Below are 26076 nucleotides of genomic sequence, written 5' to 3'. Positions count from 1 at the left end.
CCAGGGAGCAGGAAGATTACCTTTCCCAACAGACAGTGGGCCTAGTATGCATGGAGAAGAACCTTGTGCTGGAGAGGGTGCAGGAACTTTTTACAGTGAGCCACAGCCCAACCCTCTTTATTCTGTAGCATGGAGTCCTTAAGAAGGGTAAGATTATCCTTGCTTTCAGAATGATCCAGCTAGTGTTTCTTTTCTCCAAAGTTACTTTGAGAAACAGAAAGCAGAGTGGCAGACAGAGCCTCAGGAGCCCCCGATCCCTGAATCCTTGGCCGCTGCAGCCGCTGCCGCCCAACAACTCCAAGTGGCTAGGAAGCAGGACACTCGACAGACAGCCACCTTCAGGCAGCAGCCCCCACCTATGAAGGTGAGTGAGCTGTGTATTGACTGTGGAGGAAGCAAGGTATCCTCAAGCAGCCCCACAGAAGGTTGGGTCTGGGGCTTTGGTCTTATTTGGGGTCTTCCTAAAACAGCTTTTGTTTGGGACACAGAAGAAAGGGTCGTGTGTGCTAGAGGAGACCCACTGGTCTTGCCTTCCCAGAAGAGTTAGAATGCAGGAATGTCAGTGGGCTCTGCTAAAGTATAACTTTTAAAAAGCTAGAAACATGACTCATAAAATATGTATTGAGTGTATATCATTAACAAGGGAACAAGCAGCATTAAAAATCTGGTTCCAGAAGCACTAGAGGAACAGATAATTATATAGTCAGGAAAGGAAAGGAATGCTGAAATAAGTTTGCAGTGTTAAATCCAGAAATGGTTAGTGTCCTATAGAGCAATAAAACTGTAATCTTTATGATTACCTTTTCTTTGGAACACACATAATTTGCATCTATACTTGGCAAAAACCATTTGTGCCTTGTTAACATTAAGTCACAGAATCTGGACCTTGAACAATAGTAAATAGTCAAATAGTATGATATGTAATGGAACAGTATTTATACTCAATGGAACAGAATAGAGAGCCCAGAAGTAAACCCTCATACCTACGTTCAATGTCTTCAACAAGGAAGAAAGACTACACAATGGAGAAAAGACAGTCTCTTCAGCAAGTGGTGCTGGAAAAGCTGGACAGCTACATGTAAAAGAATGAAATTAGAATACTCCCTCACACCACACACAAAAGTAAACTCAAAATGGCTTAAAGACTTAGATATAAGTCATGATACCATACAACTCCTAGATGAGAAGATAGGCAAAAAATTCTCTGACATAAGTCATACCATTGTTTTCTTAGGTCAGTCTCCCAAGGCAATAGAAGTAAAAGCAAAAATAAACAAATGGGACCTAATCAAACTTATAAGCTTTTGCACCACAAAGGAAACCATAAACAAAAAATGAAAAGCCAAAATATGAACTAGAAGGAAATATCTGCAAATGATGGGACAAAGGCTTAATACTCAAAATATACAAATAGCTCATACAATCAATAACAAAACAAGCAATCCCATCAAAAAACAGAAGACTTCAATAGACATTTCTCCAAAGAAAATATACCAATAGGCACATAGGCCAATGGACACATGAAAAGATGCTCAACATCACTAATTATTAGAGAAATGCAAATAAAAACTACAATGAGGCATCACCACACACTGGCCAGAATGCCATCATTAAAAATTCTACAAGAGTTCTGCTGACCACTGCCAAGGACAGACCTTCTAATCATCTGTTGCAATCCAAGGAGGCCTGTCCACATGGCAGGCAATACCGAGGTTCCACTTAGTCAGATATCTCCACTGTGTTTTTGCACACTGGCTTTTGGAACTCAAGTAAAGGCCCTTTCATTTCGGGTGAAATTCCTCTTGGTAGATTGGACATGGGCTGGTCTTTGGAGAGAGATCAAGCCCTGAGCTTTGGGAGTGGGAGCACTGACTCCAAGACCCTAAACTACCAGAGAACTAACACGAGGGAGTATCAAATAGTGAGAACTCACACAAAGAAAACCACTTGAATACAAGACCAAGAATCACTCCACCAGCAGTAGCACCCTGTGCAGGATGCCTCATCTAAATAACAAAATAAAAATACAAACCAAATCAGCAGCAAACAGGATTACCACCTCACTCAGCCTTGTCCATCACAGGAAAAAAATACAAACAAAAATTCAGCACCAATATCACCCTATATGAAGCTTACACAAACCACTGGACCAAACTTAGGAGGACAGAAACAAAAAGGAAGAAAGAATTCAATCTCAAAGCCTGGGAAAAAGAGACCTCAAACAAAATAAGTTAAAAAAATAATAATAATGAAAAGGCAGGGAAATACTACACAATGAAGGAACAAACTAGAAACACAGAAGTCCAAATAAATGAAGAGGAAATAGGCAAGCTACCTGAAAAATAATTCAGAATAATGGTAGTCAAGATGATCAAAAACCTTGAAGACAGAATGGAGAAAATGCAAGAGTCAATTAATAAAGACCTAGAAGAATTAAAGAATAAACACAGACAAAAAACACTACTACTGAAATTAAAAATAGAAGGAATCAATAGCAGAATATCTGAAGCAGAAAAATGAATAGATGAGCTGGAAGACAAAATGGTGGAAATAACCTCTGAAAAGCAGAATAAAGTAAAAAGGATGAAAAGATCTGAGGATAGTCTCAGAAATTTCTGGGACAATATCAAATACCAACATTAGAATTATAGGGATCCCAGAAGAAGAAAGGGTATAAGAAAATTTTTGAAGAGATTATAGTTGAAAATTTCCCCAACATAGAAAAGAAAATAGTCAATTTAGTCCAAGAGGCACAAAGAGTCCCATACAGGATAAACCCAAGGAGAAACATGCCAAAACACATATTAATCAAACTGACAAAGACTAAACACGCAGAAAGAATATTAAATGCAGCAAGGGAGAAGCAACAAGTAACATACAAGGGAAACCCCATATGCTTAATAGCTGGTCTTTCAAGAGAAACTTTGCAGGCCAGAAGGGAATGGCAGGATATATTTAAAGTATTGAAATGGATAAATATACAACCAAGATTATAGTACCTGGCAAGGATCTCATTCAAAATTGATGGAAAGGCTCCAGGCTGCATCACTGGTGGGCGTGGCTGGGAAGAGCTGATCTTCTCCCTCCCAGGCAGATCTCCCTCATTACAGGCATATTCTTTACCAGTTGAGCCACCAGGGAAGCCCAAGAATACTGGAGTGGTTAGCCTATCCCTTTTCCGGCAGATCTTCCTGACCCAGGAATCAAACCAGGGTCTCCAGCATTGCAGGCGGATTCTTTTCCAGCTGAGCTACCAAGGAAGCCCCAAAGGTTGGATTATATATAGCCTCTATTACTCTATTTTCAAGTTCACTAATCTTCCCTTTGTCATCTCCATTGTGCTATGGATCCCATCTGGGGGCAGTCCTAACATGGCAGAGGAATAGGATGGGGAGATCACTTTCTCCTCCACAAAATCATCAAAAGATCATATGAACCCTGAGCGAATTCCACAAAACCACTTCTGAACGCTGGCAAAGGACAACAGGCACCCAGAAAGGCAGCCCATTCTCTTCTAAAGGAGATGTTTTATCATCAGTGCTGTATGGATGGAGGAGTCTAGAGGCTACTCTAAGAATAAGACTGAAAGCCAGAGGCAGGAGGCTTAAATCCAAAACTTGAGAACACCAGAAAACTCCAGACACCAGGGAATCAACAAGAGCTAATCCAAAAGCCTCATACTTACACTAGAACCAAGCTACACCCAAGAGCCAACAAGTTTCAGAGCAAGAGATACCAAGCTAATTCTCCAACAATCCAGGAACGTAACTCTCAACATTAAAATACAGGCAGCCAAAAGACACACCAAACCCATAGACACATAAAAACTCACTAGTGGACACTTCGCTGCACTCCATAGAGAAGAGATTCAGCTCCACCCACCAGAACACCGATGCAGCCTCCCCTAACCAGGAAAACTTGGCAAGCCACTTGTCCAACCCCACTCACAGGAAGTAACCTCCACAATAAAGAGGAACCACAGACTTCCAGCATACAGAAAGGCCACCCCAAACACAGCAATCTAAACAAGATAAAAAGACAGAGAAATATTCAGCAGGTAAAGAAACATGACAAATGCCCAACAAACCAAACAAAAGAGGAGGAGATAGTGAGTCTACCTGAAAAATAATTCAGAAAAATGATAATAAAAAATGATCCAAAATCTTCAAAACAAAATGGAGTTACAGATAAATAGTCTGAAAACAAGGATTTAGAAGATGCAAGAAATGTTTAGTAAGGACCTAGAAGAAATAAAAGAGTCAATAAATAATGAATAACACAATAACTGTAATCAAAAGCACTCTGGAGGGAAACAACAGTAGAATAACTGAGGCAGAAGATAGGATAAGTGAGGTGGAAGATAGAATAGTGGAAATAAATGAAGCACAGAGGAAAAAAGAATCAAAAGAAATGAAGACAACCTCAGAGATTTCTGGGACAATGTTAAACGTCCCAAAATTTGAATCATAGGAGTCCCAGGAGAAGACAAAAAGAAAGGCCATGAGAAACTACTTGAGGAGAAAATAGTTCAAAACTTCCCTAAAATGGAGAAGCAAGAAGCCACCCAAGCCCAAGAAACCCAGAAAGTCCCAAACAGGATAAACCCAAAGCAAAACACCAAATTTATTAATAAAATTTAAAAAGATGAAACATGAACAGCAGCTATTAAAAGCAGTAAGGGAAAAGCAACAAATAACACACCAGGGGATTCCCATAAGGATAACAGCTGATCTTTCAATAGAAACTCTTCAGGCTAGAAGGGAATGGCAGGACGTACTTAATGTGATCAAAGAGAAAAATCTACAACCCAGATTACTGTACCCAGCAAGGATCTCATTCAAATATGAAGGGAAATCAAAAGCTTTAGAGATAAGCAAAAGCGCAAAAAGCTGAGAGAATTCAGCACCACCAAACCAGCTCTTCAACAAATGCTAAAGGATCTTGTCTAGACAGGAAGCACAGAAAAGGTGTATAAACTCGAACCCCAAACAACAAAGTAAATGGCAATGGGATCATACTTATCAATAATTACCTTAAATGTAAATGGGTTGAATGCCCCAACCAAAAGACAAAGATTGGCTGAAAGGATACAAAAACAAGACCCCTATATATGCTGTCTACAAGAGACTGACCTCAAACCTAGGGACACATACAGACTGAAAGTGAAAGGCTGGGAAAAGATGTTTCACACAAATGGAGGCCAAAAGAAAGCAGGAGTAGCAATACTCATATCAGATAAAATATACTTTGAAATAAAGGCCGTGAAAAAAGACAAAGGACACTACATGATGATCAAAGGATCACTCTAAGAAGAAGATATAAAATTTATAAAATTTATAAATATATATGTACCCAACATAGGAGCACTGCAATATGTAAGGCAAATGCTAACACGGGAAAGGGGAAAATAACAGTAACACAATAGTAGTGGAAGACTTCAATACCCCACTCACATGTACAGATAGATCAACTAAACAGAAAATTAACAAGGAAACAAACTTTAAATGATACAATAAACCACTTAGACCTAATTGATATCTATAGGAAATTTCAGCCCCAAAACAATGGATTTCACCTTTTTCTCACATGCAAATGGGACGTTCTCCAGGATAGATCACATCTTGGGCCATAAATCTAGTCTTCGTAAATTAAAAAAAAAAAAAAAAAACTGAAATCATTTCCAGCCTCCTTTCTGATCACAATGTGGTAAGATTAGATGTCAACTACATGAAAAAAAAAACTATTTACAAACATATGGAGGCTAAACAACATGCTTCTGAATAACCAACAAGTCACAGAAGAAATCAAAAAAGAAATCAAAATATGCATTGAAATAAATGAAAATGAAAACACGACAATCCAAAACCTATGGGATTCAGTAAAAAGTAGTGCTAAGGGGAAGATTCACAGCAATACAAGCTTACCTCAAGGAACAAGATAAAAATCATATAAATAATCTAACTCTACACCTAAATCAACTATACAAAGAAGAAATGAAGAACCCCAGGGTTACTAGAAGGAAAGAAATAATAAAAACGAGGGCAAGAAATAAATTTAAAAGAAAAAAGGAGACCATAGCAAAAAATCAACAAAGGCAAAAGCTGGTTCTTTAAGAAGATAAGTAAAATTGACAAACCATTAGCCAGACTTATCCAGAAAACAAGGAAGAAGAATCAAAGCAACTGTATGCCAATAAAATGGACAACTAAGAAGAAACTGACAAATTCTTAGAAAAGTATAAATTTCCAAAACTGAACCAGGAAGAAATAGAAAATCTTAGACTCATCACAAGCACAGAAATCAAAACTGTAATCAGAAATCTTCTAACAAACAAAAGCCCAGGACCAGACGGCTTCACAGCTGAATTCCACCAAAAATTTAGAGAAGAGCTGATTCTTGCCTGGAAAATTCCATGGGCTGAGGAGCCTGGTAGGCTACAGTGCATGGGGTCGCAAAGAGTTGGACACGACTAAGTGACTTCACTTTCACTTTCACTTTCTAACACCTATCCTACTCAAAGTCTTCCAGAAAATTACAGAGGAAGGTAAACTTCCAAACTCATTCTATAAGGCCACCATCACCCTAATACCAAAACCTGACAAAGATGCCACAAAAAAAGAAAACTACAGGCCAATATAACTGATGAACATAGATGCAAAAATCCTTAACAGAAGCCTAGCACACAGTATCCAACAACATATAAAAAAGATCATACATCATGACCAAATGGGTTTCATCCCAGTGATGCAAGGATTCTTCAATATGTGCAAATCAATCAATGTGATACACTACATTAACAAATTGAATGATTAAAAACCATATGATTATCTCAATAGATGCAGAGAAAGTCTTTGGCAAAATTCAATATCCATTTATCATAAAAAGAAAAAAACCCTCAAGAAAGCAGGAATAGAAGGAACATACCTTAACATAATAAAAGCCATATATGATAAACCCACAACAAATATTATCCTCAATGGTGAAAAGTTAAAAGCATTTCTCCTAAAGTCAGAAACAAGACAAGGGCACCCACTCTCAGCACTACTATTCAACATAGTTTTGGAAGTATTAGCCACAGGAATCAGAGAAGAAAAAGAAATAAAAGGAATCCAGATTGGAAAGAAGAAGTAAAACTCTCACTATTTGCAGATGACATGATCCTCTATATAGAAACCCCTAAAGACTCCACCAGATAATTACTAGAGCTGATTAATGAATATAGTAAAGGTGGAGGATGTAAAATTAACACACATAAATCCCTTGCATTCCTCTATACTAACAATGAGATAACAGAAACAGAAATTAAGGAAACAATTCCATTCATCATTGCAATGAAAAGAATAAAATACCTAGAAATAAATCTACCTAAAGAAACAAAACACCTATATGTAGAAAACTATAAAACACTGCTGAAATAGAGAGGACACAAATAGATGGAGAAATATACTATGTTAATGGATTGAAAGAATCAATATAGTGAAAATGAGTATACTACCCAAAGCAATCTATAGATTCAATGGAATCTCTGTCAAGCTACCAACGATATTTTTCAGAGAAATAGAACTAACAATTTCACAATTTGTACGGAAATACAAAAAACCTCAAATGCCCAAAGCAATCTTGACAGGGAAGAATGAAACTGGAGGAATCAACTTGCATGACTTCAGACTAAGCTACAAAGCTGGAGTCAACAAGACAGTATGGTACTGGCACAAAAGACAGAAATATCAATCAATGGAACAAAATAGAAAGCCCAGAGATAAATCCACGCATGTATGGATACCTTATCTTCGACAAAGGAGGCAAGAATATACAATGGAGAAACGACGATCTCTTTAACAAGTGGTGCTGGGGAAAGTGGTCAACAATTTGTAAAAGAATGAAACTAGAACACTTTCTAACACCATACATAAAAATAAACTCAAAATGAATTAAAGATCTAAATGTAAGACCAGAAACTATAAAACTCCTAGAGGAAAACATAGGCAAAACACTCTCTGACATAAACCACAGCAGGGCCCTCTATGACCAACCTCCCAGAGTAATGGAAATAAAAGCAAAAATATACAAATGGGACCTAATTAAACTTAAAAAACTTTTGCAAAATGAAGGAAACTATATGCAAGATGAAAAGACAGCCTTCAGAATGAGAGAAAATAATAGTAAATGAAGCAACTGACAAATTAATCTCAAAAATATACAAGAAACTCCTGAAGCTCAATTCCACAAAATAAATGACCCAATCAAAAATGGACCAAAGAACTTAACAGACATTTCTCCAAAGAAGACATATAGATGACAAACAACACATGAAGAAGATGCTCAACATCACTCATTATTAGAGAAATGCAAACAAAACCTCAATGAGGTACCATGTCAGGCTGGTCAGAATGGCTGCTATCAAAAAGTCTCCAAAAAATAAATGTTGGAGAGGGTGTGGAGGTAAGGGAACCCTCTTACACTTTTGGTGGGAATGCAAACTAGTACAGCCACTATGGAGAACAGTGTGGAGATTCCTGAAAAAACTAGAAGTAGAACTGCCATACTACATAGCAATCCCACTGCTGGGCATACAAACTGCGGAAACCAGAATTAAAAGAGGCATGTGTTCCCCAATGTTCATCACAACACTGTTTGCAACAGTCAGAACATGGAAGCAACCTAGATATCCATTGGCAGACAAATGGATAAGAAAGCTGTGATACATATACACAATGGAATATTCAGTTCAGTTCAGTCACTCAGTTATGTCCGATTCTTTGCGACCCCATGAACTGCAGCACACCAGGCCTCCTTGTCCTAAACCAACTCCCAGAGTTCACCCAAACTCATGTCCATCGAGTCGGTGATACCATCCAACCATCTCATCCTCTGTGGTCCTCTTCTCCTCTTGCCCCCAATCCTTCCCAGCGTCAGAATCTCTTTCAAATGAGTCTACGCCTCACATGTGGTGGCCAAAGTAATGGAGTTTCAGTTTTAGCATCAGTACTTCCAAAGAACACCTAGAGCTGATCTCCTTTAGAATGGACTGGTTGGATCTCCTTGCAGTCCAAGGGACTCTCAAGAGTCTTCTCCAACACCACAGTTCAGAAGCATCAATTCTTTGGTGCTCAGCTTTCTTCACAGTCCGACTCTCACATCCATACATGACCACTGGAAAAATCATAGCCTTGACTAGACAGAAGTTTGTTAGCAAAGTAATCTCTCTGCTTTTGAATATGCTATCTAGGTTGGTCATAACTTTCCTTCCAAGGAGTAAGCATCTTTTAATTTCATGGCTGCAATCACCATCTGCAGTGATTTTGGAGCTACTGGGCTTCCCTGGTGGCTCAGATGGTAAAGCGTCTGTCTGCAGTGCAGGAGACCTGGGTTCAATCCCTAGGTTGGGAAGATCCCCTGGAGAAGGAAATGGCAACCCACTCCAGTACTCTTCCTGGAAATTCCATGGACTGAGGAGCCTGGTAAGCTACAGTGCATGGGGTCACAAAGAGTCGGACACGACTGAGCGACTTCACTTTCACTTTCAAAATAAAGTCTGACACTCTTTCCACTGTTTCCCCATCTATTTCCCATGAAGTGATGGGACCAGATGCCACGATCTTCGTTTTCTGAATGTTGAGCTTTAAGCCAACTTTTTCACTCTCCTCATTTCACTTTCATCAAGAGGCTATTTAATTCTTCTTCACTTTGTGCCATAAGAATGGCGTCATCTGCATATCTGAGGTGATTGATATTTCTCCTGGCAATCTTGATTCCAGCTGGTGCTTTCCAGCCCAGCATTTCTTATGATATATTCTGCATATAAGTTAAATAATCAGGGTGACAGTATACAGCCTTGACATACTCCTTTTCCTATTTGGAACTAGTCTGTTGTTCCATGTCCAGTTCTGACTGTTGCTTCCTGACCTGCATACAGTTTTCCCAAGAGGCAAATCAGGTGGTCTGGTATTCACATCTCTTTCATAACTCTCCACAGTTTATTGTAATCCACAAAATCAAAGGCTTTGGCAAAGTCAATAAAGCAGAAATACATGTTTTTCTGGAACTCTCTTCCATTTTTTGATGATCCAGCAAATGTCAGCAATTTGATCTCTGACTCCTCTGCCTTTTCTAAAATGAGCTTGAAGATCTGGAAGTTCATGGTTCACTTATTGCTGAAACCTGGCTTGGAGAATTTTGAGCATTACTTTACTTGCGTGTGAGATGAGTACAAATGTGCGGTAGTTGGAGCATTCTTTGACATTGCCTTTCTTTGTGATTGGAATGAAAACTGACCTTTTCCAGTCCTGTGGCCACTGCTGAGTTTTCCAAATTTGCTGGCATATTGAGTGCAGCACTTCCACAGCATCATCTTCCAGGATTTGAAATAGGTCAACCAGAATTCCATCACCTCCACTAGCTTTGTTCATAGTGATGCTTTCTGAGGCCCACTTGACTTCACATTCCAGGATGTCTGGCTCTAGGTGAGTGATCACACCATCATGATTATCTGGGTCATGAAGATCTTTTTTGTACAGTTCTTCTGTGTATTCTTGCCACCTCTTCTTAATATCTTCTGCTTCTGTTAGGTCCAGACCATTTCTGTCCTTTATCGAGCCCGTCTTTGCATGAAATGTTCCCTTGGTATCTCTGATTTTCTTGAAGAGACCTCTAGTTTTTCCCATTCTATTGTTTTCCTCTATTTCTTTGCATTGATCATTGAAGAAGGCTTTCTTATCTCTTCTTGCCATTCTTTGGAAGTCTGCATTCCGATGCTAATATCTTTCCTTTTCTCCTTTGCTTTTTGCTTCTCTTGTTTTCACAGCTATTTGTAATGCTTTTATGCATTTTTTTTCATGGGGTTGTCTGGATCCCTGTCTCCTGTACGATATCACGAACCTCCGTCCATAGTTCACCAAGCACTCTATCTATCAGATCTATTTCCTTAAATCTATTTCTCACTTCCACTGTATAATCATAAGGAGTTTGATTTAGGTCATACATGAATGGTCTAGTGGTTTTCCCTACTTGCTTCACTTTAAGTATGAATTTGGCCATAAGGAACTCATGATCTGAGCCACAGTCAGCTCCCAGTCTTGTTTTTGCTGACTGTATAGAGCTTCTCCATCTTGGCTGCAAAGAATATAATCAGTCTGATTTTGGTGTTGACCATCTTGTGACATCCATGTGTAGAGTCTTCTCTTGTGTTGTTGGAAGAGGGTGTTTGCTATGACCAGTGCATTCTCTTGGCAAAACTCTGTTAGCCTTTGCCCTGCTTCATTCCATATTCCAAGGCCAAATTTGCCTGTTACTCCAGGTGTTTCTTAACTTCCTACTTTTGCATTCCAGTCAGCTATAATGAAAAAGACATCTTTTGGGGGGTGTTAGTTCTAAAAGGTCTTGTAGGTCTTCATAGAACCATTCAAATTCAGCTTCTTTAGCATTACTGGCTGGAACATAGGCTTCGGTTACTGTGATATTGAATGGTTTGCCTTGGAAATGAACAGAGATCATTCTGTCGTTTTTGAGATTGCATCCAAGTACTGGATTTTGGACGATTTTGCTGACCATGACGGCTACTCCATTTCTTCTAAGGGATTCCTGCCCGCAGTAGTAGATATAATGGTCATCTGAGTTAAATTCACCCATTCCAGTCCATTTTAGTTCACTGATTCTTAGAATGTCGACGTTCACTCTTGCCATCTCCTGTTTGACCACTTCCAATTTTCCTTGGTACATGGACCTAACATTCCAGATTCCTATGCAATATTGCTGTTTACAGCATTGGACCTCGCTTCTATCACCAGACACATCCACAACTGGGTATTGTTTTTGCTTTGACTCCATCCCTTCATTCTTTCTGGAGTTATTTCTCCACTGATCTCCAGTAGCATATTGGGCACCTACTGACCTGGGGAGTTCCTCTTTCAGTATCCTTTCATTTTGCCTTTTCATACTGTTCATGGGGTTCTCAAGGTAAGAATACTGAAGTGGTTTGCCATTCCCTTCTCCAGTGGACCACATTCTGTCAGACCTCTCCACCATGACCCTCCCGTCTTGGGTGGCCCCACAGGGCATAGCTTAGTTTCACTGAGTTAGGCAAGCCTGTGGTCCGTGTGTTCAGATTGACTAGTTTTCTGTGATTATGATTTGAGTGTCTACCCTCTGATGACTCTCACAACACCTACCATCTTACTTGGGTTTCTGTTACCTTGAACATGGGGTATCTCTTCACGGCTGCTCCAGCAGAGCGCAGCCACTGCTCCTTACCTTGGACAAAGGGTATCTCCTCACATCAGCCCCTCCTAATCTTGAATGTGGAGTAAGTAGCTCTTCTCAGCCCTCTTGTACCCACGCAGCCACTGCTCACTTTTGCTATGGTCATCTGGGGTGGCAGCAGTTCCAGCTTGGTCTCTGTTGGGCAGCCGGGCCTGAGGCTCCACAACCTTAGCCCCCTCACCTATGCTGCCTCCTTAGGGTGCTGCGATCCCAGGGCTAGAGGATCAGGGGAGGCTCGGTCTCAGGAGCACAGTGGCGGAGAGCAAGCTGCCAGCTTGCCAGTAATGGAATATTACTCAGCTATTAAAAAAGAATGCATTTGAATCAGTTCTAATGAGGTGGATGAAACAGGAGCCTCTTATACATAGTGAGTGAAGTCACTCACTTGTGTCAGACTCTGCAACCCCATGGACTGTAGCCTACCAGCCTACTCTGTCCATGGGATTTTCCAGACAAGAATACTTGAGTGGGTTGCCATTTCCTTCTCCAGGGGATCTTCCCAGCACAGGGATCAAACCCAGGTCTCCTGCATTGTAGGCAGATTCTTTTACCATCTGAGCCACCAGGGAAGTCTGACATTTATAGTGAAGTAAGTCCAAAAGAAAAACATCAATACAGTATATTAATGCATATATATGGAATTTAGAAATATGGTAATGATGACCCTATATGTAAGACACCAAAAGAGACTCAGATGTAAAGAATAGTCTTTTGGACTCTGTGGGAGAAGGCGAGGGTGAGATGATTTGAGAGAATAGCACTGAAACATGTATATTATCATATGCGAAATAGATATCCAGTCCAGGTTTGATGCATGAGACAGGGTACTCAGGGCTGGTGCACTGGGATGACCCTGAGGGATGGGATGGGGAGGGAAGTGGGAGGGAGTTTAGGATGGGGAACAAATGTACACCCATGTCTGATTCATGTCAATGTATGGGGAAAACTGCTACAATATTTTAAAGTAATTATCATCCAATTAAAATTAATTAATTTTTAAAAATTGATGGAGAAATGAAAAGGTTTTCAGACAAGCAAAAGTTATGAGAATTCAGTACCACCAAACCAGTTTTACAACAAATGTTAAAGGAAATTATATAGCCAAGAAATACACGGGAAGTAGAAACATCTACAAAATCGACCCCAAACGATTAAGAAAATGGCAATGGGAACATATATATCAATAATTACTTCAAGTGTAAATAGATTAAATGCTTCAACCAAAGACACAGACTGGCTGAATGGATTTTAAAAAAGACCCATATATATACTGTCTACAAGAAACCACTTGAGACCTAAAGACACATATAGACTGAAAGTGAGATGATGGGAAAATATATTTCATGCAAATGGGAAGCAAAAGAAAGTTGGAGTAGCCATCCTCATATCAGACAAAATAGACCTTAAAATAAAGAAGATTACAGGAATTAAGGACACTACATAATGATCAAGGGATCAATCCAAAAGGAAGACAAAACAATTGTAAATATCTATGGATCCAAACGGAGAAGGTGATGGCACCCCACTCCAGTACTGTTGCTTGGAAAATCCCATGGACAGAGGAGCCTGGTAGGCTGCAGTCCATGGGGTCGCAAAGAATCAGACATGACTGAGTGACTTCACTTTCACTTTTCAGTTACATGCGTTGGAGAAGGAAATGGCAACCCACTCCAGTGTTCTTGCCTGGAGAATCCCAGGGACAGGGGAACCTGGTGGGCTGCCATCTATGGGGTTGCACAGAGTTGGACATGACTGAAGTGACTTGGCAGCAGCATGCACCCAAAATAGGAGTACCTGAATACATAAAAAAATTAAACACTAACACATAAAAGGAGAAATTGACAGTGACACAATAATAGTAGGAGACTTTAACACCCCACTCACACCAATGGGCAGATCATGAAAACAAAATTAATAAGGAAACTCAAGTCTTATATGATACCTTAGATGAGATAGATCTCATTGATATCTTCAGGACATTTCATCCAAATGCAAAAGAATACAACTTCTTCTCAAGTGCACATGGAACATTTTCCAGAATGGAGTCACAAATCAAGCCTCAGTAAATAAGAAAATTGAAATCATATCAAGCATCTTCTCTGACCAAAATGCTATGAGATTGGATATCAATTACAAGAAAAAAAAAAAAAAAACCGTAAGAAACACAAACACATGGAGATTAAACAACACGTTTCTAAATAACCAGCAGTTTACTGAAGAAATCAAAAGGGAAATCAAAAAATTTCTAGAAGCAAATGACAATACAAACACACAATTCAAAACCCATGGGATGCAGCAAAAGGAATTCTAAGAGTACAGTTTATAGCAATACAATCCTACCTCAAGAAACAAACAAACAAACAAAAAAACATTGAATAGACAATGTAACTTTACACCTAAAACAACTGAGAAAAAAAAGAAAAAAATATTAGAAGGAAAGAAATCATAAAGATCCAAGCAGAAATAAATGAAAAAGCAATTAAAAAAAAACAATAGTAAGGATTAATAAAGCTAAAACCTGGTTCTTTGAGAAGAAAAACAAAATTGACAAGCCTTTAGCCAGATTCATCAAGAAAAAAGAAAGAATAATCAAATCAACAAAATTAGAATTGAAAAAGGAGACGTTACAACAGACCATGCAGAAATACAAAGAATTATAAGAGACTACTATGAACAACTATATGGCAATAAAATGGGTAACCTGGAAGAAATGCACAGATTCTTAGAAAAGTTCATCTTCCAAGACTGAACCAGGAATAAATAGAAATTATGAATAACCCAATTACAAGCACTGAAAATGAAGCTGTGATTTAAAAAAATCTCCCAGAAAATGAAAGCCCAGGACCAGATGGCTTCACAGGAGACTTCTATCAAACATTTAGAGAAAAGCTAATGCCTATTCTTCTGAAGCTCTTTCAAAAAATTGCAGAGGAAGGAACACTTCCAAACTCATTGTAAGAGGTCATCATCACCCTGATACCAAAACCAGACAAAGATGCCACAAAAAGAGAAAACTACAGGCCAATATCACTGATGAACAGAGATGCAAAAATCCTCAACAAAATTTTAGTAAACAATTCAGCAGCACATCAAAATTTCAAAAACCATGATCAAGTTGGGTTTATTACTGGAATGCAAGGATTTTTCAATATATGTAAAGCAAACAGTGTGATATTCTATATGAACAAATTGAAAGATAAAAACCATATGATAATCTCAATAGATGAAAAAAAAAGCCTCTGAAAAAAATTCAGCACCCATTTGTGATTAAAAGTCCTCAAAAGCTGGGCATAGAAGGAACCTATCTCACAACAGTAAAGGCCAGTTATGATAAGCCTACAGCAAACATTCTCAAGGGTGAATAACTGAAAGCATTCCCCCTAAGATCAGGAACAAGACAAGGGTATCCACTCCAACACTACTAGTCAACATAGTTCTGGAGGACCTAGCTACAGCAATCAGAGAAGAAAAAGAAAATGAATCCAGATCAGAAAAGAAGAAATAAAGCTCTCGCTGTATGCAGATGGCATGATACTGTACATAGAAAACTCTAAAGATAGTATCAGAAAATTACTAGAGCTAATCACTGAATTTAGCAAAGTTGCAGGATACAAAATCAATACACAGAAATCACTTGCATTTCTATATACTAACAATGGAAAACCAGAAATAGAAACTAAGGAATCAATCCCATTCACCATTGCAACAAAAAGAATTAAACATCTAGGAATAAACTTATCTACGGAAACAAAAGAACTGTACACAGAAAATTATAAGACACTAATGAAAGAAATCAAAGATGACATAGAGAGATATTCCATTTTCCTGGGTAGGAAGAATCAATGTTGTGAAAATGACTATACTACCAAATGCAATCTACAGATTCAGTGTTTCCCCTCTCAAATGACCAATGGCATTTTTCACAGAACTAGAAAAAATATTTCAAAATTCATATGGAAACACAAAAGACCCCGAATAGCCAAATTAGTCTTAAGAAAGAAGAATGGAGCTGGGGCAATCAACCTTCCTGACTTCAGATTATACTACAAAGCTATGGTCATCAAGACAGTATGATACTGGCACAAAAAGAGAAATATAGACCAATGGAATAAGACTGAAAGCCCAGAAATAAACCCATGCACATATGGGTACCTTATTTTTTACAAAGGAGGCAAGAAAACACAATGGGGCAAAGATAACCCCTTCAATAAATGGTGCTTGGAAAACTGGACAGCTACATGTAAAAGAATGAAATTAGAACACTTACTAACACCATACACAAAGATAAACTCAAAATGGATTAAAGACCTAAGTGTAAAACCAGAAACTATAAAACTCCTAGAGGAAAACATAGGCAGAACACTCGATGACATAAATCAAGGCAAGATCCTCTATGAACCACCTCTTCCGTTCAGTTCAGTCACTCAGTCGTGTGCAACTCTTTGCGACCTCATGAACCACAGCACGCCCGGCCTCCCTGTCCATCACTAACTCCCAGAATACACCCAAACTCTTGTCCATTGTGTCAGTGATGCCATCAAACCATCTCATCCTCTGTCGTCCCCTTCTCCTCCTGCCCTCAGTCTTTCTCAGCATCAGAGTCTTTTCAAATGAGTCAGCTCCCTGCATCAGGTGGCCAAAGTATTGGGACTTCAGCTTCAACATCAATCCCTCCAATGAATACCCAAAACTGATCTCCTTTAGGATAGACTGGTTAGATTTCCTTGCAGTCCAAGGGACTCTCAAGAGTCTTCTCTAACACCACAGCTAAAAAGCATCAATTCCTTAACGCTCACCTTTCTTCATAGTCCAACTTTCACATCCATACATGACTACTGGAAAAACCATAGCCTTTACTAGACGGACATTTGTTGGCAAAGTAATGTTTCTGCTTTTCAATATGCTGTCTAGGTTGGTCATAACTTTCCTTCCAAGGAGCAAGCATCTTTTAATTTCATGGCTGCAATCACCATCTGCAGTGATTTGGGAGCCCACAAAAATAAATTCAGCCACTGTTTCCACTGTTTCCCCATCTATTTGCCATGAAGTGATGGGAAAGGATGCCATGATCTTAGTTTTCTGAATATTGAGCTTTAAGCCAACGTTTTCACTCTCCTCTTTCACTTTCATCAAGAGGCTCTTTAGTTCTTCTTCATTTTCTGCCATAAAGGTGGTGTCATCTGCATAACTGAGGTCATTGATATTTCTACTGGCAATCTTGATTCCAGCTTGTGTTTCCTCCAGCCCAGCATTTCTCATGATAAACGCTGCATATAAGTTAAATAAGCAGGGTGACAATATACAGCCTTGACTTATACTTTTTCCTATTTTGAACCAGTCTGTTGTTCCATGTCCAGTTCTAACTGTTGCTTCCTGACCTGCATACAGGTTTCTCAAGAGGTTCCATTACTCTAAAAACCACCTCTTAGAGTAATGGAAAGAAAAACAAAAGTAAAGAAGTGGGACCTGATTAAACTTAAAATATTTTCTCAGGAAAGGGAACTATAAGCAAGGTGAAAAGACAGCCCTCAGAATCGGAGAAAATAATAGCAAATGAAAAAACTGACAAAAGATTAATTTCCAAAATATACAAACAGGTCATACAACTGAATGCCAGAAAAACAAACAACCCAATCAAAAAGTGAGAAAAATACCTAAACAGACATTTCTCCAAAGAAGACATACCGATGGCTAACAAACACATGAAAAGATGCTCAACATCGCTCATTATTAGAGAAATGCAAATCGAAACTACAATGAGATATCACCTCACACTGGTCAGAATAGCCATCATCAAAAAGTCTACGAACAATAAATGTTGGAGACTGTGTGGAGAAAAGGGAATGCTCTTGCACTGTTGGTGGGAATGTAAATTGATACAGGCACTATGGAAGACGGTATGGAGATTCCTTTAAAAACTAGGAATAAAACCACCATATGACCCAGCAATCCCACTCCTAGGCATATGCCCTGATAAGACCAAAATTGAAAAAGACACATGTATACCATTTTTCACTGCAGCATTATTTGCAGTAGCTAGAACATGGAAGCAACCTAGATGTCCATCAATAGATGAATGGATAAATAAATTGTGGTATATATACACAATACCCAGCCATAACAATGAACACGTTTGAGTAAGTTCTGATGAGGTGGATGAAACTAGAACCTATTATACAGAGTGAAGTATGACAGAAAGAGAAAGATAAATTCTGTATTCTAATACATATATACGGAATCTAGAAACAATGGCACTGAAGAATTTATTTTCCAGGCAACAGTGGAGAAACAGACATAGAGAATAGACTTATGGATTTGGGGAGCGGGGAAGAGAGAGTGAGATGTATGGAAAGAGTTACATGGAAACTTACATTACCATATGTAAAATAGATAGACAACGGGAATTTGCTGTATGGCTCAGGCAACCAAACACTGGCTCTGTATCAATCTAGAGCTGTGGGATGAGGTGGGAGATGGGAGGGAGGTTCAAAAGGGCAGGGATATATGTGTACCTATGGCTGATTCATGTTGAGGTTTGACAGAAAACAAAATTCTGTAAAGCAATTATCCTTCAATTAAAAAAATATTTTAAAAATTCTACAGATAGCAAATGCTCAAGAGTGTGTGGAGAAAAGAGAACCCTCCTGAAATATTGGTGGGAATGTAAATTGGCACATCCTCTATGTAGAACAGTATGGAAATCCCTTTAAAAACTAAAATGTGTGTTACCATCAGTTCAGTTCAGTTCAGTTCAGTTGCTCAGTCGTGTCCAACTCTGCGACCCCATGAATCACAGCACGCCAGGCCTCCCTGTCCATCATCAACTCCTAGAGTTCACTCAGATTCACGTCCATCGAGTCAGTGATGCCATCCAGCCATCTCATCCTCTGTCGTCCCCTTTTCCTCCTGCCCCCAATCCCTCCCAGCATCAAAGTCTTTTCCAATGAGTCAACTCTTCGCACGAGGCGGCCAAAGTACTGGAGTTTCAGCTTTAGCATCATTCCTTCCAAAGAAATCCCAGGGCCAATCTCCTTTAGAATGGACTGGTTGGATCTCCTTGCAGTCCAAGGGAATCTCAAGAGTCTTCTCCAACACCACAGTTCAAAAGCATCAATTCTTCAGCGCTCAGCATTCTTCACAGTCCAAATCTCACATCCATACATGACTACTGGAAAAACCATAGCCTTGACTAGACGGACCTTAGTTGGCAAAGTAATGTCTCTGCTTTTGAATATACTATCTAGGTTGATCATAACTTTTCTTCCAAGGAGTAAGTGTCCTTTAATTTCATGGCTACAGTCACCATCTGCAGTGATTTTGGAGCCCCAAAAAATAAAGTCTGACACTGTTTCCACTGTTTCCCCATCTATTTTCCATGAAATGATGGGACAGGATGCCATGATCTTCATTTTCTGAATGTTGAGCTTTAAGCCAACTTTTTCACTCTCCTCTTTCACTTTCATCAAGAGGCTTTTTAGTTTCTCTTCAATTTCTGCCATAAGGGTGGTGTCACCTGCATATCTGAGGTTATTGATATTTCTCCCAGCAATCTTGATTCCAGCTTGTGTTTCTTCCAGTCCAACATTTCTCATGATGTACTCTGCATAGAAGTTAAGTAAGCAGGGTGACAATATGCAGCCTTGACGTACTCCTTTTCCTATTTGGAACCAGTCTGTTGTTCCATGTCCAGTTCTAACTGTTGCTTCCTGACCTGCATACAGATTTCTCAAGAGGCAGGTCAGGTGGTCTGGTATTCCTATCTCTTTTAGAATTTTCCACAGTTTATTGTGATCCACACAGTCAAAGGCTTTGGCATAGTCAATAAAGCAGAAGTAGATGTTTTTCTGGAACTCTCTTGCTTTTTCCATAATCCAGCGGTTGTTGGCAATTTGATCTCTGGTTCCTCTGCCTTTTCTAAAACCAGCTTGAACATCAGGAAGTTCACAGTTCACGTACAGCTGAAGCCTGTCTTAGAGAATTTTGAGGATTACTTTACTAGCATGTGAGATGAGTGCAATTGTGCGGTGGTTTGAGCATTCTTTAGCATTGCCTTTCTTTGGGATTGGAATGAAAACTGACCTTTTCCAGTCTTGTGGCCACTGCTGAGTTTTCCAAATTTGCTGGCATATTATCCTGCAATATGACTCCTGGGCATATACCCAGAGAAAACTCTAATTCCAAAAGATGTATGCACTACAATGTTAATGGCAGCACTACTTACAATAGCTAAGACATGAAAGCAACCTAGATGCCCATCGACAGATGAATAGATAAAGAAGATGTGGTACATGTATACAGTGGAATGCTATCAGCCAGAAGTAATGCTGCTTGGACTTCAAGGAGATCAAACCAGTCAATCCTAAAGGAAATCAGTCCTGAATATTCATTAGAAGGACTAATGCTGAAGCTAAAACTCCAATCCCTTGGCCACCTGATACAAAGAACTGACTCGTTGGAAAAGACCTTGATGCTGGGAAAGATTCAAGGCAGGAAGAAAAGGGGGGTAACAGAGGATGAAATGGTTGGATGGTATCACTGACTCGATGGCTATGAGTTTGAGCAAGCTCCAGGAGTTGGTGATGGACAGGGAAGCCTGGCATGCTGCAGTCCATGGGGTTGCAGAGAGTTGGATATGACTGAGCAACTGAACTGAACTGAATGCTACTTGCAGCCACATGGATACACCTAGACATTAAATTACTAAGTGAAGTCAGACAAAGACAAATACCATGTGATATCACTTATATGTGGAATCTAAAATATGATAACAAATGAACTTACTTTCAAAACAGAAACAGACTCGTAGACATAGAAAACAAAATCATGGTTACCAAAGTGGAAAGGGGATGGGACAGGGATAAATTAAGAGTTTGGGATTAGCAGACACAAACTACTGTATATAAAATAGGTAAACAACAAAGTCCTACTCCATACCACAGGGAACTATATCCAATATCCTGTAATAAAGCATAATGGAAAATAACATGAAACACACACATATATATATACACACACACACATATATATGCGCATATATACATACATACATATATATATATATACATATATATATATATATATCACTTTGTTGCACACCAAAAATTAACACATTACAAATCAACTATACATCATTTAAAAAAAAAAGTAGTAAATTGTCAAAAGGAGGATGGGTCAGCAAACCAGAACCCACAAGCCAAGTGTGACCTGTTTCCTGTTTCTGTAAATAAAATTTTATTGGCCCCCAGACATGCCTGTTTGTTTATCTATTGTCTATATCTTCTTTTATGTGAAACAGAGCTGATGGTTGCAATTAAAATCATATGACCTGAAAAGGTCTAAAATATTTATTATCTTGGCCTTTACAAAAAAAGTTTACTGATACCTGTCCTGGAGAATTAAATAATCTTTGAGTGGGCCTGATAGACCATGCTCCAGTATAATGCTTAATGGGTATACAATTCACATTTTGCCTTATTGCCAAGTTTTGGATATTCTTCCTAAATACCCCTCTTTGAATCTCACTCCCTTATATCCATTACATCCCTTACATCCAGCACAGATCTCCCTACTTGGGTCTCACTCATTGATTTCTGCTCCTTCCTAACAGGAAATCATAACTGCTTTTGGAGCCCTGGGAGATCAGAAGGATGAACCATGGCCTGGAAGAATCTGACCACTAACTTTCTTTGTCTGTCTCTCACCAGGCCTGCCTGTCATGTCATCAACAAATTCACCGGAATGCACCTATATGCCCTCTGTGCAAAGCCAAGAGTCGGTCCAGGAATCCCAAAAAGCCAAAACGGAAGCAGGATGAATGAAGAGAGGGAGAACACTTAGAGCTCTGCAGCTCATAACCCCTCCCCTTGACCAGAGTGATTGATGTCTCCATGTGAAAGAACCCTTCCCCACTTCTATTTAATGTGATAGAAGCACAACCCCCCTTTCACTTTGCTTTTATTTCTTTCTGCTGTCAGACTTTCTGGTTTAGGAAGAGATGTTGTTCAGATGCTAATGACAGTTGTGTCTAAAGATCCCTTCTCTCTCACCCACATTTTAACCCCTGCCCTTGTTAGGAGACAAAGGAAGGGCAGAAATCCCAGATGTGATTCTCTGTCTCTTGCTTCTGAGGCCTAGTGCCTAAGGCCTGAGGGCTGAGTAGTCCCATATCTTTTTTCAGGTGAAGGTTCCAGTGTTTCCGCTCCCTGTACTTTTACATTAGGCTCTGAAGGGACAACATTCTTTTTTCTGGACTTTCCAGTAGGTTTGGTGCATATATCTCCCCCACTCCCACCCTCATCTCATCCTCAAGGGCCAGAGGCAGCTTGGACAAGCTCTCCTTTTTGTATTAATTTGGGAGGCCTAGCTGTTTTATTAGAGTTTACCACCCCATTACCCCCTACCCTGACAGTTTCCCAGATATACTAAAGTTCTCAGGTACCAGGTTATGTGTCTGAGAACCCTAAAATCTGTGGACTTTTCTCCAATAATAACCCTAGCTTTCGAAAATTAGTAGTAGATGTTCCCCACAGTGAAATCAAGGAGCCAGACCTACTCTGCAAGTCCTGCCTAATTTGTTTCCTAAGTCTGAGGGCTCTGCTTTAGGGGCTGTGTTAGGCTGGAGAGACTCCAGGATGACATTTGTGTTACTTTTTGTTCAAAACCTTTTAACACTTTACTCCAATGGTGTATCTTAGAGTTCAGAGTAACGGGTTGTGATTCAAGTGAATGCCAGTCACTACCATGCAGGTAGGTGAGACGTCTACTTCAGTCATCCCTCCCTCTCTTGGGTTGGCTCTCTTCTCTAAGGCAGCCTCAGCTCAGGTCAGCTTTTGGTGACTCCCTTTCCAGTGAATTTTGCAGGTGACTTTCCCTCTGAGAAGAAAAGATTCCAGTTTCCCCTAAGCCCTACACCTCTTCCTCTTAAACTTAAGGGATGGGATGGGGACTGACTGAAAAAACTGTTGGCTTCAGGTATCAGGCCCTGGCTGGGTGGGGGAGGATATTTTTCCTTCCTTTCTTAACTGTACTTTTAAGTTACCACAGTGTCTGTGTGTTCATAATATATAGAAGGTTCCTCTGCTCTCTGAAAGTAAGAGCATTATGTCTGTACAAATTCTTTTAAATAAACATTTGTTCATTGGAATAAATACTCAGTGCTTACTAGTGCCAGGTAATAGAAAAGATGTAATGCCCTTTCCCCTTCTGGGTAGCTCTTCTTCACTCTTCTTTATTCTACCGTATAAATAAGAATATCAGGAGCATCACTGCATAATAATTTGCCCTATTTTATAATAATTTCCATTTATTCAGTGCCTACTCTGTGTCAGGTCTCTATGTAAGATGCTTTGTATAAACGATTGAATTGATTTTCAAAACAACATCTCAAGCTAAGTATTCTTATTGCCATTTTCCAAAAATGTAAACTGAAGCTCAGAGAAGTAACTTGTACAGAGGTAAACAGACAGCTAATAAGAGAAATTTCAGGATTTGAACTCAGATTTGTCTGGTTCCATAGTCCATTTTTTCCCCTACTTTTTCTCCATGGTCATTTTTTAAAGCTTTTCTCCCTTTTGGGATGGCTTTATCACAGGAGTAGTTGAAATAACTCTGAACTAGAAGTCAGAGACTATGAATTCAATGACTGATGCAGGAGTATAAAGACCTGGTACCCTATGGGGATATAATAGGGAACACCTCTGAAGGGCCATCCCAGCTTCAGAGCTCCCCATGGGTGGACTGTGGTTTCCATTAAAACTGAGTTGGTAGCTCAGCTGGTAAAGAATCCACCTGCAATGCGGGAGACCTGGGTTTGATCCCTCAGTTGGGAAGATCCCCTGGAGGAGGGCATGGCAACCCACTCCAGTATTCTTGACAGGAGAATCCCCATGAACAGAGGAGCCTGGTGCGCTACAGTCCATGGGGTCACAAAGAGTCAGACATGACTGAGCAACTAAGCACACACACAGCAGTTCAATAGCTCCTTCTGTCAAATCCTGCCTTCTTCTTTTCCCTTTTATTTTACAAGTGTTGATCCCATGGGCACCCTAGTTAATATTCTGTACATTAAACTGTCCCAGTTCTTTCCAGAAACCCAACAGTTGACAGAAATTTCTCTGGTCAGTGTTGTCATCTGGAAAAATGGAAAAAATAATAGTACCTATTTCTGGCATTGTTGAGAGCAATGTGAGGCATGGAGTAAGCACTCAATGCCAGGCATATAGCAAGTACTTCTTCCCCTTGCACCTCTGGCATCAGGTAGATTGGATGGCCACACAAAAAATAATATCTTAGATTCCCCTGGTGGTCCAGTTAGTGTCTGCTTGTCAATGCAGGGGACATGAATTCAGTTCCTGGTCCAGAATGATTCCACATGCTGCGGTGCAACTAAGTCCATGTGAAGCCCAGGCACCCTAGAGCCTGTGCTCTGTGACAAGAGAAGCCCCTACAATGAGAAGCCCACAAATCAAAACTAGAGAGTAACCCTGCTTTCCACAATTAGAGAAAGCCCATGTGCAGCAGCAAAGTCCCAGTGCAGCCAAAAATAAATAAATAAAAGTAATTTAAAAGAAAAAAAGGAATACCATTTGTCTTAGCTGACATCACCATCTCAGATTTTGTTCAGCTACAAGGCTGCTTTTGAGGTGGCTTAAACTCACTCTGCAAATGGGGACACTCGCCTGTCTGACTTGAAGTACACCTTAACCTATATTGACCTGTAAAGTATAGGAGAAATGGTTATTGCTCTGCATCTTTGGAACATTGGAGGTCAAATCTGTCAATTCAGTTGTAGCACAAATAGTCAGGTCAGCCATTTTCCAGGGAACACTTCTAAATGAGAAGGGAATAATCAAATGTTGAGCACCTATGTCTTCCAGCCACTGGGTGGGGTGCTACTATTTCATTTAATTTTTCTAGCTCATCTATCTATTGTTGCAAAGCAATCAACCCCAAAACTTAGCAACTTAAAATAGCCATCATCTGTTTGCTTGTGATTCTGCAATTGGAGCAGGACTTACTGTGAATGGTTTATTTCTATTCCATGTGGTGTTACCTCAAACAGCTTGGCTGGGGCTGAAGGAATGAAGATGTATGCCCCCTCATATCTGGTACCTCAGTTGTAGTGGCTGAAACAGCTGTGGGCTGCCTGGGCCTCCCAACTCCCTTTATAGTATTTTATCCTCCTTTCTTTCTTCATTGGGCCTCCCTTTCCAGGTAGAGCAGTGAGACTTTTTTTTTTTTTTAATGTGGCAGCAGTCTTCCCAGAGGATGAGAACCAAAACTGCAAGGCCTTTTGTTGCATAAAACCAGAAGTCATACAGCAAAACTGCTGCTGTACTCTACTGGTCAAAGCAAGTCACAGAACCAATCCAGATTTAAGGAGTGGGGAAAAGAGACTCTACCTCTTGATAGGAGGAGCTGCATTCATGTCAAAGATGGGAGGAATTGTTGTTCATATTTGCAGATAACTTACCACATCATCCAACAACAAACTTACATTATGTGTGTCCATTTTTACAGATGATAAAACTGAGGCTCAATAAAAGGGGAAAGTAGCTGCCCAACAAACAACTAGGAAGGGGCAAAGCCAAGAGGCAAACCTAGGTCTCTCTGCCTTTAAAGCCTGTGTTTCTTCTACCTAAAAGCAGTTATTTAGGTAGGTCTGAGACCTGGTTAGAGGAGACTAAAGAAAGAGAAAGAACAAAATACAATAAAAGACAAAGACGATGTAGGTGAAAGAGAGAGAAGAAGGAAGAGGAACAGAGTAAGAAATTATTTGTTATACTGGTAAAATGCTTTATACTTAAAGCACCTTATTCA

General features: G+C 39.7%; 1 protein-coding gene across 4 annotated transcripts in view; it reads left to right on the top strand.

Moving 5' to 3' along the window:
* Window positions 1-23405, top strand: part of ZC4H2 (zinc finger C4H2-type containing) — a 77045-nt gene extending 53640 nt beyond the window's left edge. For 2 of the 4 annotated variants that reach the window (XM_060407423.1, XM_060407424.1), the window contains one exon: window positions 202-7104. In XM_060407423.1, the coding sequence (XP_060263406.1) occupies window positions 202-547 (346 nt within the window). In that variant the 3' untranslated portion in view covers window positions 548-7104. Of the gene's footprint in view, window positions 1-201; window positions 7105-21962 lie in introns of those variants that run through there. The other 2 variants (XM_004022032.5, XM_004022033.5) reach the window with 2 other exon arrangements.
* Window positions 23406-26076: the final 2671 nt, after the last annotated feature.

The sequence above is a fragment of the Ovis aries genome, chromosome X, assembly GCF_016772045.2.
Source record: "Ovis aries strain OAR_USU_Benz2616 breed Rambouillet chromosome X, ARS-UI_Ramb_v3.0, whole genome shotgun sequence".
Lineage (NCBI taxonomy): Eukaryota > Metazoa > Chordata > Mammalia > Artiodactyla > Bovidae > Ovis > Ovis aries.
The sequence above is the reverse complement of the archived record's forward strand: the minus strand, read 5'-3'. Positions and strand labels throughout refer to the sequence as shown.